Source organism: Odontesthes bonariensis, chromosome 24, assembly GCF_027942865.1.
Source record: "Odontesthes bonariensis isolate fOdoBon6 chromosome 24, fOdoBon6.hap1, whole genome shotgun sequence".
NCBI classification, from domain to species: Eukaryota; Metazoa; Chordata; class Actinopteri; order Atheriniformes; family Atherinopsidae; genus Odontesthes; species Odontesthes bonariensis.
The window spans coordinates 1,306,342-1,326,007 of record NC_134529.1 but is presented as its reverse complement, the minus strand read 5'-3'; the positions used below and the strand labels follow the sequence as shown (position 1 = coordinate 1,326,007).

At 41.4% G+C, this 19,666-nt stretch overlaps 1 protein-coding gene across 1 annotated transcript; it reads left to right on the top strand.

Moving 5' to 3' along the window:
- The first annotated feature begins 56 nt into the window (after nucleotides 1–56).
- On the top strand, nucleotides 57–18,155 carry allc (allantoicase). Its single transcript, XM_075459550.1, has 11 exons — nucleotides 57–146; nucleotides 2,757–2,807; nucleotides 12,799–12,886; nucleotides 13,693–13,812; nucleotides 14,638–14,717; nucleotides 14,802–14,934; nucleotides 15,259–15,414; nucleotides 16,231–16,304; nucleotides 16,374–16,482; nucleotides 16,724–16,842; nucleotides 17,976–18,155. The coding sequence occupies exons 1-11, from the start codon at nucleotides 57–59 to the stop codon at nucleotides 18,153–18,155; spliced, it is 1,200 nt and encodes a 399-aa protein (XP_075315665.1).
- Nucleotides 18,156–19,666: the final 1,511 nt, after the last annotated feature.

Below are 19,666 nucleotides of genomic sequence, written 5' to 3'. Positions count from 1 at the left end.
GAGCGGCTGTTCCCAACTTGCTGCTCACGTCTCAGAAACTGCAGGAAAATCTCAGGATGGCCGAGAGGAGGACGACAGGAAAGACCGAGGCAGAGCCGGACTTCCTGCAGTTTAATGATCTGGTCTGTGAGACAGTCGGAGGGAAGGTGAGTCACTGCAACACATGGAAAATACAAATATCCATGAACCAAACACACCTCGACCCAACACCTACATTCAGAACTGTGAGATGCAACCCAGCACACAGAAGAATGATTATTTATTCTAATCAATTACAGTCTCTCAACTTCTCTGTTGTTTGTTCTCTGCAAATCAATCATTAAAGGAGACGTTTTTCACAGGTTAACTCAGTTAACCCCAGAAGGGAAAACTCAACATATGTAGCCTTTAAGAAACAACTAAAAACGTGGCTTACAGATAACCAGGACTGTGAACATGAAGGGTAGATTTATTTAACATGCAATACTAAAAGAAATTGGTAGTAATTCTGTAATTCTTCCAATTAGTTGGCACTTTACTCCGTGCACTTTAATATAGTACCAGATGCACTTTAATATAGTACCAGATGCACTTTAATATAGTACCAGATGCACTTTAATATAGTACCAGATGCACTTTAATATAGTACCAGATGCACTTTAATAAATGCGTACTTGTTTAGGAGGTGAAACATTATTTGCCAATCAGATGCATTTTAATGTCTGAAACTACTGTGCGACTAAATTGTGTTGATATGGTTTTTGGGTGTGGTATTCGTACCATAACAGGTCATTTGTTGTATATCTTGTGATGTGGTTGAGTGATATGGAATGTTGTACGCTTTGTTTTCTTGTTTCCTGTCTTGTCTTGATTTTAGTGTGAACAGCAGGACTGCAGATGGAAATTAGCCTCGGAGCTAAATCTGGCATATTTACATTGCATGTTTATTAATATGCAGAGTCCTGTCACAAATAAACAAATAACTAACTAACTAAAGTTTCTGAGGTCTGAATGAAACATCTGTGACATGTTTTGGTTGAAACATCCCAGAGAGAGTCAAACAGCTGGTTTGTACAGCTCTGTTCACAGCAGCTGGTTGGAAACCTTCAGAAGGCAGGAAAAGCTCCCAGGAACAACAACATTAAACATGTTCTGACAGAGAATTATTAGCTAAATTCTAATTAAATAAAACTATATATTCTTTTTTTTTTTATATGACTTGAACTTTATTAGTTTTCCATAAAGAAAAATACACAACAGTTCCAGATTAACATAACACAAACATTGGCATTTGTAAATCTTCTGGACTCCATAGCATGTGCCAATACGATAAGATTACTGAATAGAAAGAAAAAAAATTACTAAATAAAGTAAAAGACAATAACATCAACTACCACTAACCAAAAATCTGCGTGTATAAATTAACTTAAAAAATGCCCACAGAAACATTTAAATAATTATAGCATTACAGTTTAATCAGATCATCACATTAAGTTTAAGCTGGAGATGCCATTTAACCCACATATGAAAAATAACAGGACCACTTTTTGTTGTACTCATTAATTCTATTCAGCAATCTGTATGATAAAACGATATATTCTGATGACAATAACAGAACAAAAAGACAAAGAGTTCCAACTTCCCACACTGCAAAAAATAGGGGTCTTCAAACAAGATAAAAAACCCTAAAACTAAGAGAAAAGGTGCTCAAAACAAGTGAAAAAATCTGTCCATGCAGCAAGATGATGTGACTTGGCAACATTTCTTAAATTAAGATTGTAGGAGTCTGGTTTCTAGATTTAACAAAGGCAGTTTTGTGAACAAACATTTGTCATATGCTTAAAATCCAAGGGATAAAGTGTGTTTTCAGGTATTTTCCTCAGGAGAACTTCCCATTCAGAACACATAAGATGGTACAGATATGATTATGACCTGAGCAGACTTTTTATTGCTGTGATTACATCTGAAAATATTCTTTTTTTTTATGTTAGTTTTTCTCTTGAAAATCAGACAAAATGAATAAATAAACAGATGAATTAACCAACCGGTTAATCAGTTTCAGTTCTGACAGTAATATGTAAAAGTTTCCCAAACAGGAAAGCAGCAGAATATAAACGATCATCAGCTCCACTTTAACTCTGCTGCATCTGCACTGAAAAAAATAACTCATAACATTTACTTTAAAAACCCTTTGGGAGTATTTGCACTCAGATGATTTAAGTAAGATTTAATGCTGCAATATCAAGTAAATGTTACTCACCATAAAACATAACAGTTTATAAGATATTAAGTAACATTTACTTAATTACATCTAAGTTTTAAGTTATATTTATTTAAACAAATGAAGTAAAGTCTACTTGTTTTACAATAGGCACGAACATCCTTTTACTCAAAATTTTAAGTAAATGTTATATATCTGTAGTATTTGCTGTTATGAAGTAACTTAGTAGATTTTAACGATACACTTTCAGAGTAAAGTTTATGTAGTATTTCTAGGTTTATGTACATACAACTATTAAACATTTAAATTGTATGAGGAAACCAAAGTAAAACTTACTCTTCCCCCATAATTCATGTGTTACGTTAATAAAATGTTTAATTTTACTTTAGAAGCTCGAGTTCTTACTGAATCTTAAAATTACAAGTTACTCTAATAGAGTTTACTTCAACAAAAAGTCACTTTTTTTAGTGTGTCTCGAGCTGCTTTCTCAACACAAATCTCTGCTGGTTGGCTTGATTTATCTCTGATAAACTGTGTTTTCCTGTCGTTCTTCCAGGTTATCTTTGCCACAGACGAGTGGTTCGCTCCTGCTGGAAACCTGCTGAAGGTACAGCTCTGCACTGGAAAAAATGCCCCTCCAAAAATAAGTAAAAAAACAACAAATAAAAGACGTTTTTGCTTGAAATAAGCAAAAAAATCTGCCAATGGAACTTCTGAAAATCGGTTTGTCAAGATTTCCTGAAATAAAATGTGATATTTAGGACTTTTGAGATAAAAAAAACAACTTGTTTCATATGATATGTGACTCAAAACAATTTGTTTTCAAGACTTTTTCGCTGTGACAGACAGAAGGCCTCCGACAGGTTAGAGTCCAGAAAACTTTCCCCAAAGGTCAAACGTACAGGCGCAGTCAGTCCGACAGATAAGACGGTCGATAAAAGGAAGTCCAAATACAGTCAAACAGAAAAACAAGTCCCAGGAAAAACTGGGACGTCCAACAACAGAACAAACTCTCACTTTGGGCACCATGAACATCAGCAGTGTGTAAAGATCAGTGGGCCTCATGCAAGAACATTTTTCGTATTTTTACTCTAAATTATGGGCTCCGAGACTGAAGTTCTGCTTTCAGAGATCCAGAAAGAACAACTTTAGGGGCTCCGAGACTGAAGTTCTGCTGTCAGAGATCCAGAAAGAACAACTTTAGGGGCTCTGAGACTGAAGTTCTGCTGTCAGAGATCCAGAAAGAACAACTTTAGGGGCTCTGAGACTGAAGTTCTGCTTTCAGAGATCCAAAAAGAACAACTTTAGGGGCTCCGAGACTGAAGTTCTGCTTTCAGAGATCCAGAAAGAACAACTTTAGAGGCTCTGAGACTGAAGTTCTGCTTTCAGAGATCCAGAAAGAACAACTTTAGGGGCTCTGAGACTGAAGTTCTGCTTTCAGAGATCCAGAAAGAACAACTTTAGGGGCTCTGAGACTGAAGTTCTGCTTTCAGAGATCCAGAAAGAACAACTTTAGGGGCTCTGAGACTGAAGTTCTGCTTTCACAGATCCAGAAAGAACAACTTTAGGGGCTCTGAGCCTGAAGTTCTGCTTTCAGAGATCCAGAAAGAACAACTTTAGGGGCTCTGAGACTGAAGTTCTGCTTTCAGAGATCCAGAAAGAACAACTTTAGGGGCTCTGAGACTGTGTTGTGGCCATTTATGTTTCCTATTCATGGGTTCTATCGGTTTGGTTTTCTTTGGTATGTTGGAATATACTTTGGTTGATTTGGAGTCAAGATCTGGGGTTAATTTTGTATTTGAGATTATTTTGGTGACTTTTGGACCCGCCCATTAATCAAACAGATTAAGAACACACCAGGGGCTCTTTTTTGTTTGGCAAATGTCTGGTGTGAGGATGGGAGGTGGTGGTGAAATGATTTTTTGACCACTTTCAGATCTTATTAATTTCAAACAAGTTAACTTTTGTTTTCATCTCAATCGTGAGAATTTTTTGTTATTGTTTTGTTCACATTTTTTTGTTGGTAAGAGAAAAAATAAACCACATATATTTTAACAACTGAAGTGCGTGCAAGTCAAGAACACAACCACCTGCTGCCACCCACGGCCTTTATTGGATATATCATTTGGAAATTTAAAAGGCCGCGACATTAAGTCAAAAAATCATTTTTGGACACGCTTGGACATTGGAAAAGCTTGGAAGTTTGGATATTTGGACCTGGATGATAGCAACCTCATGGCATGGACTTGGAGAAGACGCACAAAGTTCGTAAGTAATGCGACACTTTGTTGGAATGAGCAGAGACACTGAGCTGAAATGTGAAACTTTGTAGCCTACTGGACTATATATGTTGGATCTATTGAAACAAATTTTGTGTTGAAGATGGAGGAACGGGAAGACGTTCAAAAAGAAAGAGAACTCTTTAATTTGATTAAAAGGCGCAGAGCCAAACTTGGTGTCCTGACAAGAAAAAGAAATGACATTCATGCTCTAATTGATGCTGGAGAATCAAAAACCTCCATAGATGAGCATATGCAAACGTTTAATAATTATTTAGCGGAGTTTATGGACTTGCAATCTTCAGTTCAAAGTCTGCTAAACGATGACGAAAAGGAAACTGATCACGGTGATTGGTATGAACCTAAGCTGATCTGCTTTAAAGAATTTTTGGATGAAATTGAAACTTGGATGAATGGTGACCCTGTGCAGGGGGGCGAATTGTATTCAGTTTCTGGCACTGAAGCAAAGGCGGCATCTCATGATGGTGACATTGGGCCGGATGATAGCGTCTCTCAAACAAATGGCAAGGTTTCTGAAATATTATCTGAGACCACAGCTAAACCACTCAGCAAAGCTGCTGGTAAAGCGCCAAGTAATGTCAGTAAAGCTTCTAGTGCGCGGAGTAAAAGCTCCCGTGCAGCTTCAATGGCGCTGATGGAAGCCGAGGTGGAAAGAGCCGTTCTGAAAGCGGAGGTGGACGCGCTGCAAGAAAAACATGCGCTCGAACTGGAAGAAGTTCAATTAAAAGCCAGGAAAGAAGCATTGGCTTTAAGAACTAAGTTGGTAAAGGCAGATGCAAAAATGCAAATTTACACCGCTCCGCAGGATAAGAAAAGTCATGATTCCAGCGCTGAAGATGAAAAAGATGCATCGGATTCTGCAACATCTACTGAGTTTATACCTGTTGCTACAGCTCAAAAGGCTCCAAGAAAACAGAAACCATTGTCGGCTCCTTCACCCGTACCAATGCCCCAAGAGACACCTGCTAATGTAACATTAAAAGTGAAACCAGAAGGGGAAAGCCCAAAGCACATCTCTTCTCAGGTTGATGTCCATAGCAGTGCTTTAACAGAGATCATGAAAAAACAGAATGAAATCACTGAGATGCTGGTAAAACAGCAGAGACTTTCACTTCTCCCATCTGTAGAAATTCCTGTTTTTAGTGGTGACCCTTTGTATTTTAGATCCTTTCTTAAGGCATTTGAGCAAGGAATAGAAACTAAAACGGACAACATGCAGGATAGGCTTTATTATTTAGAGCAGTTTACCACAGGACAGCCTAGAATCTTGGTTAGAAGTTGTATGCACATGAGTCCACAAACTGCTTATGTGGAAGCAAAAAGACAGCTTGAGTGGAACTTTGGTAACAGAGCAAAAATAACATCTGCATTTATAGATAAGGCTCTGAACTGGTCAGTTTTAAAGTCCGATGATGCTGCAGCTTTAAGAGCTTATACATTCTTTTTAAGAAGCTGCTTCAACACAATGGATGAAGCCGGGTTTATTGATGAGCTTGAAAATTCAACCAATATGAGGATTCTTGTTTCGAAGTTGCCTTTTAGACTTCGTGATAAATGGCGATTAATTGTGGTTGACATAGCAGAGAAGTCCGATCGTAGAGCAAAATTTAAAGATCTTCTTAATTTTATGGAAAAACAAACAAAAGCTGCGTTAGATCCCATTTTTGGGGAGAGTCAAAATCCAAAAGAAAAGATGGCTTCAAAACCTTTAAAGGTTCCGTTTAAAACTAAAAGCAGCAATTTTGCTACTTCTGTTGCTGTAGTTTCTAAACAGAACAATGACAAACATAAATTGGAACAGATTCAGTTTAGCCATGAAGATAAAGAGGTGGCTCCAACCCAGTGCTTGTTTTGTAGCAGAAAGCATTCTTTGGAGAAATGTGACTCATTCCAGCAGAAAAGTAATAAAGAAAAGGTGACATTTCTTAAAACTAAAGGTTTATGCTTTGGCTGCTTACAGAAGGGGCATATGAGTAAAGATTGTCCACAGCGTTTGGCATGCCTCACCTGTAATAAAAGTCACCCTACTGTTCTGCACATTGAACCAAAAGACCAGTGGCAAGCAATTAAGGCTGGATGTAAAGAATCACCAGTCTCAAATGCTCTTGTGTCTTTGAATATTGGTAACTATACTGGGGCCGGGTCTAATAAGTGTGCTCTGTCAGTTGTGCCAGTAAAGGTAAAGTTAGAAAAGGGAACAAAGGTTGTGGAGACTTATGCCTTTCTAGATCCAGGCAGCTCTGCAACATTTTGTACTGAGGCTTTGATGATGCAGTTAAATGCCTCTGGAAAGAAAGTGGAAATCATGCTAAAAAACATGGGACAGGAAAGGCCTGTAAGTAGCTATAGACTCTCTGGTTTGGAAGTAGCTGCTTTAAAACAAAATGAGTTTTTGAGGTTGCCTGATGTGTATACTCAAAAGTCCATTCCTGTCACTAAAGAAAACATCCCTAAAGAGGAGGACTTAAGAAAATGGTCTTACTTAAAAGATGTTGAATTGGCACCAATAGATGTTGGCATTGGGCTGCTCATTGGTGTAAATTCCCCCAAAGCATTGGAACCTTGGAAAATAATTAACAGTGAAGGTAGTGGGCCTTATGCTGTGTTAACACGTCTTGGTTGGGTTGTTAATGGTCCACTCAATCAGGGTAGTGTAGAAGATGTACAGGTTACTGGTTCTATTCAGGTGAACCATATCTCTATAAGTAGTCTGGAAAAAATGCTGGTCAGTCAGTATAATCAAGACTTTGTAGAGCACCAGTGTAACGAGTGTGCTGAACTGTCTATAGAAGATAAACAGTTCATGGACATCATGTCAAAGTCAGCTGTGCTTAAAGATGGTCACTATTACCTGAAATTGCCTTTTCGTAATTCTGAAGTAAAAATGCCCAACAACAAACGGGTGGCCCAGCAGAGGGCGCAATGTCTGATAAAAAGATTTCAGAAGGATCAGCTATTCTTTGAAGAATACAAAGAATGTATGCATAATGTTGGAATGGAAGGGCATTCAGAAATAATACCACAAGATCAGATAGAACATGAGGAAGGCAAGGTGTGGTATATACCTCATTATGGGGTCTACCACCCCCGCAAGAAAACGCTGCGGGTTGTTTATGATTGTACTGCAATGTTTGCTGGAACATCACTGAACAAAGAGCTATTACAAGGACCAGATATGACTAGCACCTTACTAGGTGTACTCATTCGCTTTCGGCAGGGTCCAATAGCCCTTATGACAGACATTAAAGGGATGTTCCACCAAGTCAGAGTAGCTGAGGAACATGTAAATTACTTACGTTTTCTCTGGTGGCCCGACGGTAACATCACAAAAGAGCTTGTTGAGCATAGAATGTTGGTCCACATTTTTGGGGCAGTATCCTCCCCCAGTTGTGCCACATATGCACTAATAAAGACTGCTGATGACAACCAAGAAATGTACCCAGAAGAGATTATAAATACAATCAGGCACAGTTTCTATGTAGATGACTGTCTTAAGTCTGTCCAGTCTGTTGAGCAGGCCATCTCTCTTTATCAGCAGCTCACAGAGTTGTGTTCAAAGGGGGGATTTAAGCTCAATAAATGGGTATGTAATGAGCGCTCTGTCCTCTCTCAGATTCCTGAGGAAAACAGAGCAACAGGTGTAAAGATGTTGGACTTTAGCCGGGACCAGCTTCCCACTGAAAGAGCCTTAGGAGTGCAATGGGATGTTGAACAGGATGTTTTCACCTATAGCATCGTAAACAAGCACAAACCACTAACAAGACGTGGTATTCTATCCAATGTTAGTTCTATTTATGACCCTTTGGGTTTCTTAGCTCCAGTCATTCTCCCTGCAAAGCAAATTCTTCAACATCTCTGTAAACTGAAGTTTGGCTGGGATGAGACAATTCCACCAGAAATGGCACAAGTTTGGAAAAAATGGGTTGAAGAGTTAGTTCTTCTAGACACCTTTAGTGTCAGAAGATGCATCTCACCCAAAGGATTTGGGGAGATAAGAAATGCTCAGCTCACAACTGATGATCTGTCAACAGCTGAGGAAGCCATAGTGAGATTTGTGCAAAGGAAATATTATGGCGATGAAATAGCTGCCTTGAGCTCCGGTGCTGTTAAGAAGTCAAGTCACCTGTACAAGCTTGATCCTGTTGTTACGGATGGTCTGTTAAGAGTGGGCGGCAGACTGAGCAAAGCAGCATTACCCGAGGAAACAAAACATCCTGCAATTTTGCCAAAAGAAAGTCATGTTTCAAAGCTCATTCTTCAACATACGCATGAAAAGGTTGGACATAGAGGAAGAAATCACATGCTTTCTACCCTTCGACGTCAGTACTGGATCCCCCATGCTAATTCAGCAGCTAGAAAGATCATTAGAGAATGTATGGTGTGTCAAAGACGGCGACAAAAGCCAGGTGAGCAGAAAATGTCTAATCTTCCCATTGACAGAATCTCAGCTGATCTTCCACCGTTTACCTATGTTGGTGCTGATTATTTTGGACCAATACAAGTGAAGAGAGGGAGGAGTATTGTGAAAAGATATGGAGTTCTTTTTACATGCCTAACTTGTCGTGCAGTTCACCTTGAGGTGGCACATTCTCTCAACACAGATTCCTGCATAAATGCTATCAGGAGATTCATCTGCCGCAGAGGACAAGTCAAGGAAATCCGGTCGGACAATGGAACCAACTTTGTCAGCTCAAATCGTGAGTTAAAGCAAGCCATAATGGAGCTAAATCAAAGCAAAATCCAAAAATATTTAGCACTGGACGGCATAAAGTGGACCTTTAACCCGCCCTATGGGGCCCACCATGGTGGTGTTCGGGAGCGCCTAGTGCAAGAAATAAAGAGATTATTATGCTCTATCACAAACCAACAAATACTAGATGACGAAGGCTTGCATACAGTTTTATGCGAAGTGGAGGCTATATTAAATGATCGCCCAATCACACCTTCTTCTGACGACCCCAATGACTTAGAGGCTCTTACTCCAAATCATTTGCTCCAATTAAAGGGTAAACCTGTGATGCCACCAGGTTTGTTCAAAAAGGAGGACCTGTATAGTCGGAGGCGATGGAGACAAGCCCAATACATTGTGGACCTGTTCTGGAAAAGGTGGGTGAAAGAATACCTCCCTATGTTCCAAGAGCGACAGAAGTGGAATAAAACTCGCAGGAACTTTGCCATTGATGATGTGGTGCTTGTTGTCGACGAGGCTGCCCCAAGAAATTCTTGGCCCATTGGACGCATCACAGAAACCATTGCAGATGCACACGGATTGGTTCGGCGTGTTCGAGTCAAGACAAGAACAAATGAGCTGGAGAAGCCGATCAACAAAATATGTCTCCTGCTTGAGGCTGTATAGAGACGACAATAAATGTTTGTCTCCAACTGAGTCAAGTTCTGGAACCTCTGGCTCTGCATTTACACTGATACTCATTTACTGACATGCTGAACATCTCATTTTGCAACATACACCTTTATACACATGCACAGTCCATGCACATAAACAAGAAAATGACTTGAACTCATGGAACATTGACTGTTTTTGCCTTTCTATTTTTATTTTCATTTTTTCTCTATAAAGACGTATATGGACTACAAAAAAAAAAAAAAATATGTTTTTGTGAATAACCTGGATTGCTGGATAAGTTGATGTTTATATGAATTATTTGAGAAAGTTAGTGAAGATCTAAGTCTGTTAACGTTAATATTAATAATAAATTTACAATGGCCACTTATATGAATGTTAGATAATTCATGTTGTACAGGAATTAAGGGCTGGGATGTTGTGGCCATTTATGTTTCTTATTCATGGGTTCTATCGGTTTGGTTTTCTTTGGTATGTTGGAATATACTTTGGTTGATTTGGAGTCAAGATCTGGGGTTAATTTTGTATTTGAGATTATTTTGGTGACTTTTGGACCCGCCCATTAATCAAACAGATTAAGAACACACCAGGGGCTCTTTTTTGTTTGGCAAATGTCTGGTGTGAGGATGGGAGGTGGTGGTGAAATGATTTTTTGACCACTTTCAGATCTTATTAATTTCAAACAAGTTAACTTTTGTTTTCATCTCAATCGTGAGAATTTTTTGTTATTGTTTTGTTCACATTTTTTTGTTGGTAAGAGAAAAAATAAACCACATATATTTTAACAACTGAAGTGCGTGCAAGTCAAGAACACAACCACCTGCTGCCACCCACGGCCTTTATTGGATATATCATTTGGAAATTTAAAAGGCCGCGACAGACTGAAGTTCTGCTTTCAGAGATCCAGAAAGGAAAATCTGTCATTTTTAGCAGAGTCAGCAGTGGAATTACGGGACCTGCTAAAGGCAAGAAATGGGAAGTTATTACGAGTTCTGTTAATTCCGTGTCACCTGTAGTTCGTAATGTCACCGAAATAAAGAAGAAATGGTTTGATATGAAAATGGCTTAAAAAAAAACGTCTCTCTATGGCCAGGCGCTCGATGATTTGCGCCATTTGTCTGCCTACACGGTCTCGGAACACACGCTCTCTTCCAAGAGCCTGACGCGCTAAGGCATCCAAAAGCAGAAAGTCAGCCGTCAGATTAACCTTCAATTAGTGCATAATTTAAGTCAAATAGAATAATTTCAGCATCATTATAGGGTATAATGTATATATTTATTTATGTTTGCTTCAAAGTAACTAAATATAAACTCCATTAGTCAAGCAAACTTGATTGGAATAACAGCGGACTATTTTAGAAAACTCCTACGACAGGTCTGGATCACTCGTAAACTCTGTTCGTACCTGAAAGAAAACATAAAATAGGAAAAGATTGGCGAACGCGCAAATTGTCTTAAATGACTCGTATGCACGACTTAAGAACAAATCTGTGCGTACGAACGGGTGTTGCATGAGGCCCGATGTCCTGCTGCGTTCTGATTGTTTTACTCAAGAAAAGAAAGAAAGGACGATAAAACTCACAGATGAGAGGATCCGCCGTGTCCAGTGGGCTTTAAATGAGACGCAAAGATAAATAAACAGTAATGTTTCTGATGACAATGAGCGTCGGTGCCCACAGTGCCACCTGGTGGCCACGGAGAAAACGTTAGTTTTTAAGATGAGGCCACATTTAACTTCCTATGTTGTTTTAATTATTTAGAGGCTCAGAAAACATGATTCATAGATTTATTTAGATCTCTAAAATATTAAAGAACATCATCAACAAACCTAAAACATGTTTCCAGTGATTCTGCAGAATCGGTTCATGTTTAGATGCACTTTTTCCATGATTTCTGTTCTTATTTGGGCACCAGGAAAAAGCTTTGTAATCATGTTGTATTCTGCTTGGTGTGTTTATTTAATGACAAATTAAAACCTTTATTTAACCTTGTAGCACCCACAGTTGCAGATATGCAACAAGCTTTTTATTTATTTACATTATATTTTTATTTACATTACATTATTTGATTTTTTTAATTTACATACATTATTTACATTCAGGGGCTGCACGGTGGTGTGGTGGTTAGCACCGTCGCCTCACAGCAAGAAGGTTCCAGGTTCAACACCCAACTGGGGCCTTTCTGTGTGGAGTCTGCATGTTCTCCCCGTGTATGCGTGGGTTCTCTCCGGGTACTCCGGCTTCCTCCCACTGTCCAAAAAATCATGCATGTTAGGTTGATTGGCATCTCTAAATTGTCCTTAGGAGTGAGTGTGAGCGTGCATGGTTGTTTGTCTGGTTTGTCTCTATGTGGCCCTGCGATGGACTGGCGGCCTGTCCAGGGTGTACCCCGCCTCTCGCCCATTGACTGCTGGGATAGGCTCCAGCCCACCCGCGACCCGATCGACGGATTCAGCGGTATAGATAATGGATGGATGGATGGATATTTACATTCATGTGTAATATTTTTTTACATTACATTTTATATGCCGACAGTTGTCACAGCATCATTTTCTTGGCTCACTGAATTACTCTCTGCTCTGCGGTGCTCTGTTCTAGTTGGTTCTGCTCTCGTTTGGTGTGGTCTGCTTTGTCCACCTTTCACTATACCTTTTATGCCAAACGATCTGAAGAGAATGACTTGGTTTTGATCAAAAAATGATAAAAAATAGCCCAAAAATAGCCCAATTCCGAAAGAATTGGTTTATTCCCACCCAAAAAGATGCAAGAATAGCCTAAATGATTATTTTCAATGATTATTCATATGCTTGGGTGCTACAAGGTTAACCAGGAATAAAAATCTCTTTTCAAAGAGCCAAGAAAAGCCAACGCTTGTTGCATGCGGCCCAGTGATGCTCAGCTTTTATTGGCTCAACATGTCCCATCTGTGTTCTACAGAGAGAGCCGCCGCAGTTCATAGCGTCGGCGTTCACAGAGTTTGGAAAATGGATGGATGGATGGGAGACGAGGAGGAAGAGAACACCCGGTGAGTGTCCTCCTGTTTCTCACAGAAGATCTTTAGGGTCCAGATGGATCCTGTTTCACAGAAAACAGCATGGTTACAGCTCATAGATGTACTATACAGAGAGTCTTTGAGGTGCTCCAGCAGCTCAGAAACAAGCAGAGATGCTGTGCAGGATGATCATAACTCACCTCAGACAGAAGCAGGATCAGGGAGGATGATGTTAAAGGACACAGAGACAGGACGGGGAACAGGAAACTGGGTCCAAACTGAAACATCTGGAGCCTCAGATACCTGCAGAAAGGTGGAGGGGAAGAAAAACGGCCAAAACAACAGTTAATTAGCTTAATTTTACCTGAAGGAAACACAACTTCTGCACTGAGAAAAATGTTTCTTCCCATTGTTTCATTTCCTTAGACTCGAAGCTCGGGATGAAACTTTATGGGAAAAGTTTTAAAAAAGAAACGCCGTAACTTTCTGTTAGCATCACAAAGCTAAACCAACTTCTAGAGATGGTTTAGCTAGGTGCACCTGCTGAGTGAAGCCGTGAAAAAGGTGAAAAGAATGAGTCCGAGCACAGAACCCTGAGGAACTCCATGACTTCTTCATTTACAAGAACAAACTGAAATCTATCAGATAAATATGACTTAAACCAGCCTAATGCAGTTCCTTTAATCCCAATAACATGTTCAAGTCTCTGTAATAAGATACTGTGATCGACCGTATCAAAGCTCCAACAGGACAAGCACAGACACAAGTCCTTACAACCTGAGGTGAACTCACAGAGAACATCTTCACCGTGACTGTTTTACATGTTTGTTTGGTCAAAGGTCACGACTGGTGCATCATCCAGCTGGGCGTTCCCGGGCTGATCCACGGCTTCGATGTGGACACGTCTTTCTTCACTGGAAACCACTCGCCTTACGTCTCCATCCAGGCCGGCTGTCTGGGTACCAAACGCTCACTTCCTGTTTTCCCTTTGGTCCAGAACTCTTGATCTTTACTTTCTACATTTATATTCAGTCATTTAGCAGATGATCTGTTATCAGAAGCATCTTTCAGTTGAAGAAACATTCAAGCTTCAGTGCTGCTCCGTGCAGATGTGATCTAACTAGGGCTGGGCGAGTTAACTCGTTAATTATTTAACGCAGATAAAAACTGCGCATTAACGCAGTTTTTTTTTTTTTTATTACAATTTTTTTTTTACAATTTATTCTTTTTAAATTTTACAAAATGTAATTTTTTTTTAAAAACGTAAAAAATTTTACGGAATTTTACAAAATGTGTGACAATTTTACAACATTTTTACAAAATTTACAATCTTTTTTTTACAATTTTTTTTTGTTGGGGGCTTTTGTGCCTTTAATGGATAGGAAAGTTCAGAGAGAGATCTAAAAATTAATCTAATTAATCACATGATTTCCCTGATTAATCACGATTAATCTCATTTGTATGCAGAATCCAAAAATGAATCCAAAAGTAGCGTATATCTTTTAGCATTTAGTTTTATTTTAAATGTGCTGCCATTTAAAATAAAACTATTTAAAATAGAAAATAACAGATGCTTCTGATTTTTCATCAGAAGCATCTTTCAGTTGAAGAAACAACTTGAAAAACTTCAGTGCTGCTCCGTGCAGATGTGATCTAACACACTAATTAATAATTAATTAATTATTAATCGGGATTAATCAGGGAAATCATGTGATTAATTAGATTAAACATTTTAATCGTTGCCCAGCCCTAATATAAATAAACACATCCCGTCCCCAAACCAGATCAGCCGCCCGCCTTCACTCTGGTGGGAGACCGGACCGGCATGGCCGCCTCTGGCAGTCAGATAGCTGCTGTTGCCAAGGTAACAGTGACACCATGCTGGTCGTCGTGGTTAACGCCACAGCTTTAGCAGTGACTGACCTCTGACCTGCTGTTTGATTGACAGCTGGGGTCGGAGGCGTGGCCTGAGCTGGTGGGCGTGTCACAGCTGGAGCCCGGATACTCGGACAGCTGCCACAACTACTTTAAGGCCGACTTCAGCCGGAGGGTCACTCACCTGCGCCTCAACATGCACCCAGGTACGCACACGCCACCCAATCACACGCCACCCCATCACACGCCACCCCATCACACGCCACCCCATCACACGCCACCCCATCACACGCCACCCAATCACACGCCACCCCATCACACGCCACCCCATCACACGCCACCCCATCACACGCCACCCCATCACACGCCACCCCATCACACGCCACCCAATCACACGCCACCCCATCACACGCCACCCAATCACACGCCACCCCATCACACGCCACCCAATCCCACGCCACCCCATCACACGCCACCCAATCACACTCCATCAGATGGTCACATGGTACTGAGCACACGTGTGTTCTCAGATGGAGGGATAGCCAGGCTGCGAGTGTATGGCGTCGGCCAAAGGGATTGGTCGAGTGTCTCCACCAACCAGGATGTCGACCTGGTGGCTATGACCAATGGGGGAGTCTGCCTGGGCTACAGCGACGCCCACTTTGGGCATCCCCGCAACATGATTGGTTTGAATCAACTTTTCTGTCTATGGCTGTTGGCATTGATAGTTGTGTAAAGAATCTACATCAGGGGTTCACTTAGTTTCTCACTCACTGCTGCTACCAGCTGCTGGATCAGGGGTTCACTTAGTTTCTCACTCACTGTTGCTACCAGCTGCTGGATCAGGGGTTCACTTAGTTTCTCACACACTGCTGCTACCAGCTGCTGGATCAGGGGTTCACTTAGTTTCTCACTCGCTGCTGCTACCAGCTGCTGGATCAGGGGTTCACTTAGTTTCTCACTCGCTGCTGCTACCAGCTGCTGGATAAGGGGTTCACTTAGTTTCTCACTCGCTGCTGCTACCAGCTGCTGGATCAGGGGTTCACTTAGTTTCTCACTCACTGCTGCTACCAGCTGCTGGATCAGGGGTTCACTTAGTTTCTCACTCACTGTTGCTACCAGCTGCTGGATCAGGGGTTCACTTAGTTTCTCACACACTGCTGCTACCAGCTGCTGGATCAGGGGTTCACTTAGTTTCTCACTCACTGCTGCTACCAGCTGCTGGATCAGGGGTTCACTTAGTTTCTCACTCACTGTTGCTACCAGCTGCTGGATCAGGGGTTCACTTAGTTTCTCACTCACTGCTGCTACCAGCTGCTGGATCAGGGGTTCACTTAGTTTCTCACTCACTGCTGCTACCAGCTGCTGGATCAGGGGTTCACTTAGTTTCTCACTCACTGTTGCTACCAGCTGCTGGATCAGGGGTTCACTTAGTTTCTCACACACTGCTGCCACCAGCTGCTGGATCAGGGGTTCACTTAGTTTCTCTGGTGTGTTGGCAGGTCTCGGCCGAGCCGCCAACATGGCGGACGGATGGGAGACGGCTCGCCGGCTGGACCGACCCAAACACCTGAAGGTTTAAATGCACCAACACACATTAACCTGATCTCAGGGGAACCGGGACTCAGACGGATCCGTGTTGCAGGTGGACCCGCGGGGGATCCTGCAGGTGCCGGGCCGGGAGTGGGCCGTGTTCCGCCTCGGTCATCCTGGACTGATCGGCGGCGTCGAGGTCGACACCAACCACTTCAGAGGTGCAGGTTCCAGCTCCTCCTCCCTTAACCTTCTCCTAACCTTCAACCTTCTCCTAACCTTCTCCTGACTTTCAACCTTCTCCTAACCTTCTCCTAACCTTCTCCTGACTTTCAACCTTCTCCTAACCTTCTCCTAACCTTCTCCTGACTTTCAACCTTCTCCTAACCTTCTCCTAACCTTTAACCTTCTCCTAACCTTCAACCTTCTCCTAACCTTCTCACCTGATGCTTGTCCTTCCAGGTAACTTCCCAGACTCCTGCCGGATCGAGGCCTGCCTTCTGAGCCCCGATGAGGAGGCCCAGTGCATCAGGACCGGGTGGGATCCGGTCCGATGGGAAGTCCTTCTTCCTCCTCAGAAGGTGGGTTTTCACCATGGCTGTGTTCCAAACCGCATACTTCTCCTACTACTCCTACTAACTTTTTGAGTTAGTATGCGAGTTTGAGTAAGCAGAAGTTCCCGGATGCATACTAGATTCTCCTAAATGTTGGGTATGCATCATGAGGTTACTACTCATACTCAAACTACCCAAGATGCAACGTAACGTGACGTCGCCGATCGTCATTTCCTGTCAAAACGGCAGTTTCAAGCTAGCTACAACGAGGGTAGGTTCACTTCCTGTTTTCAAAACAAAAGCACCAATTGTATGGTAATGGCTTTCCCTATGATAAAAGGTAACGGGTATTTTATTTTGTGAAAATAACCGGAAGTGCGTTAGCTCACTGCGGCTAGCTTTAGTAGCGCCAAATTCGTGGGAACAAAATTGTAAACAGCCGGTATTTTGTCAGGTTTTCAACACGTTGGGGATCTAAACGACTACTTTCTCACCTGAAAATGTTTCAAATGTTGCTAAAGTTTACAGAGTTTAGAGCTTAAGGGAAATCAGCTTCAGGCCGGCTGATTTCAGCTGCAGTATGCAGTATGCAGTATGTAGTATGCAGTGTGTAGTATGTAGTATGCAGTATGTAGTATGCAGTATGTAGTATGCAGTATGCAGTATGTAGTATGCAGTATGCAGTATGTAAGTATGCAGTATGTAAGTATGCAGTATGTAGTATGTAAGTATGCAGTATGTAGTATGCAGTATGTAGTATGCAGTATGCAGTATGTAGTATGCAGTATGTAGTATGCAGTATGTAGTATGCAGTATGCAGTATGTAGTATGCAGTATGTAGTATGCAGTATGTAGTATGCAGTATGTAGTACGTAGTATGCAGTATGTAAGTATGTAGTATCCAGTATGTAAGTATGTAGTATGCAGTATGTAGTATGCAGTATGTAAGTATGCAGTATATAGTATGTAGTATGTTAGTATGTAGTATGTAGTATGTAGTATCCAGTATGTAAGTATGTAGTATGCAGTTTGTAAGTATGCAGTATGTAAGTATGCAGTATATAGTATGTAGTATGCGGTTTCGAACACAGCCCATGTGTGACATCGTTTCCTGATGATGTCACACATGATGTCACCTCCTCCTTCCTCCCTCGCCGCAGCTCCGTCCTCATCACAGGCATCACTACAGCCAGCCGGACCTGAGGCCCAGCTTCCCCGTCAGCCACGTCCGTCTCACCATCGCTCCCGACGGCGGAGTCAGCCGCCTCCGGCTGTGGGGTCGCCCCACGCCGACCGCCGCAGCTCCAGCCAATCAGAGGAGGCCGGCGTCCAAACTCTGACAAACTCAGAGCTCGTTAAGCATCATTAAAGCCTAAACTCTGAGGATTTAAAGACCAACGAAACGTTTTGTTCTTTTAAATAAACCAACAATAAAATCCTGCGTCTCAGTTTGATGATTAATTATTAAAAATGTTTCATTTTCACAGGAACTGAAGGTGAAACCTGATGTGATGCAGGTGCTTCTCCGGATGTTCGTTGATATCACTCCGCCACCGCTAAGAAAATAGTGCGAGCATGAACGAGCTGCCAAATAAAACACGACAGAAGCAACTTCTCGCCACGAAATTTGATCTGGATTACCAGAGCACACCAGTAACCACTCCGGTGAGTTGATGATTTTGAAAACGGACGTTTATGGTGCTTTTACGGACCTTTTAGGACATGCGCATGACTTGCCGTTCTGAAGCAGGTCGAGATGAATCAAAATTAGACAAATACCGGAGACAGCAGTAAACATCAAAAAAGCGGTGAGGGGGGTTCTAAAACATGCAGACGACTCAGAAAAGAGGCTTAATGTTGAAAATACCGCAGTTCCCCTTTAAAATCAGACACAACTGCCTAACAAGCTCCATTTCAGCCAGATATAGGGACTTGTTTTAATACAATACATCTGGAATAAGTGAAAAAGTCTTGAAAACATCTTGTTTTGAGTCACATATCATATGAAACAAGCTTTTTTTTTTCATTTGAAGAGGTTTTTAAGTTAATTTCAAGATCACTTTTATCTCAAAAGTCCTAAATATCACATTTTATTTCAAGAAATCTGGACAAGCCGATTTTCACTAGTTCCATTGGCAGATTTTTTTGCTTATTTCGGGCAAAAACGTCTTTTATTTGTTGTTTTTTTTATTATTTTTGGAGGGGCATTTTTTCCAGTGTTCGTGTCTCTGAGGGCTGATCATCGACCGCTCTGACGCTAATAAAGATGAAGCACACAGAGGAAATTAAAGCCCAGCCTCCCTCTTCTAATGAGATCATATCCATCATCTTCTGCTCTTTGACCTTCTTCACACCCCCTCAAACACGACTGGGCAGAAGCTTTCTGAATACAGATCAGGTTCTAAAGCTGCTGAACCTGATGATACATCAGCAGAGGTGGGTAGTAACGAGTTACATTTACTTGAGTAAGTTTTTGAAAACATTACACTTCTAGGAGTAGTTTTAAATCTCTATACTTTTTCCTTTTCCTTGAGTAGATGTGTGCAGCAGAAGCTGTCCTCTTACTCCGCTACATTAGGCTACAATGAGCTGGTTACTTTTCTTCTTACCTCTTTGGTATTCTACGCCTCATTATTTTTATCCCCCCGCGTACGCCTCATTTTAATGTTTTATTCTGACAGAGAGAGAGACTTCCGCCAAAGGCTCTACCACCTGACTGTGTTCCACCAATCAGACGCAGCCGTGCGGTCTGGTCACGTGACCGTACTCGATCTCAGCGGCGGGACGGGTTAGCTTTAGCATTAGCAGTCGTAGCAAACAAAGAAAGAAACAGATGAAAAATGTCAGAACC

Excerpts from the sequence above, each read along its gene's own strand:
- allc (XM_075459550.1), top strand. The coding sequence starts at position 57 with ATGGCCGAGAGGAGGACGACAGGAAAGACCGAGGCAGAGCCGGACTTC. Across the intron at positions 2,808-12,798 it reads CTGCTGGAAACCTGCTGAAG|AGAGAGCCGCCGCAGTTCAT; the intron begins GTACAGCTCTGC and ends TGTGTTCTACAG. Across the intron at positions 12,887-13,692 it reads GAGGAGGAAGAGAACACCCG|GTCACGACTGGTGCATCATC; the intron begins GTGAGTGTCCTC and ends GTTTGGTCAAAG.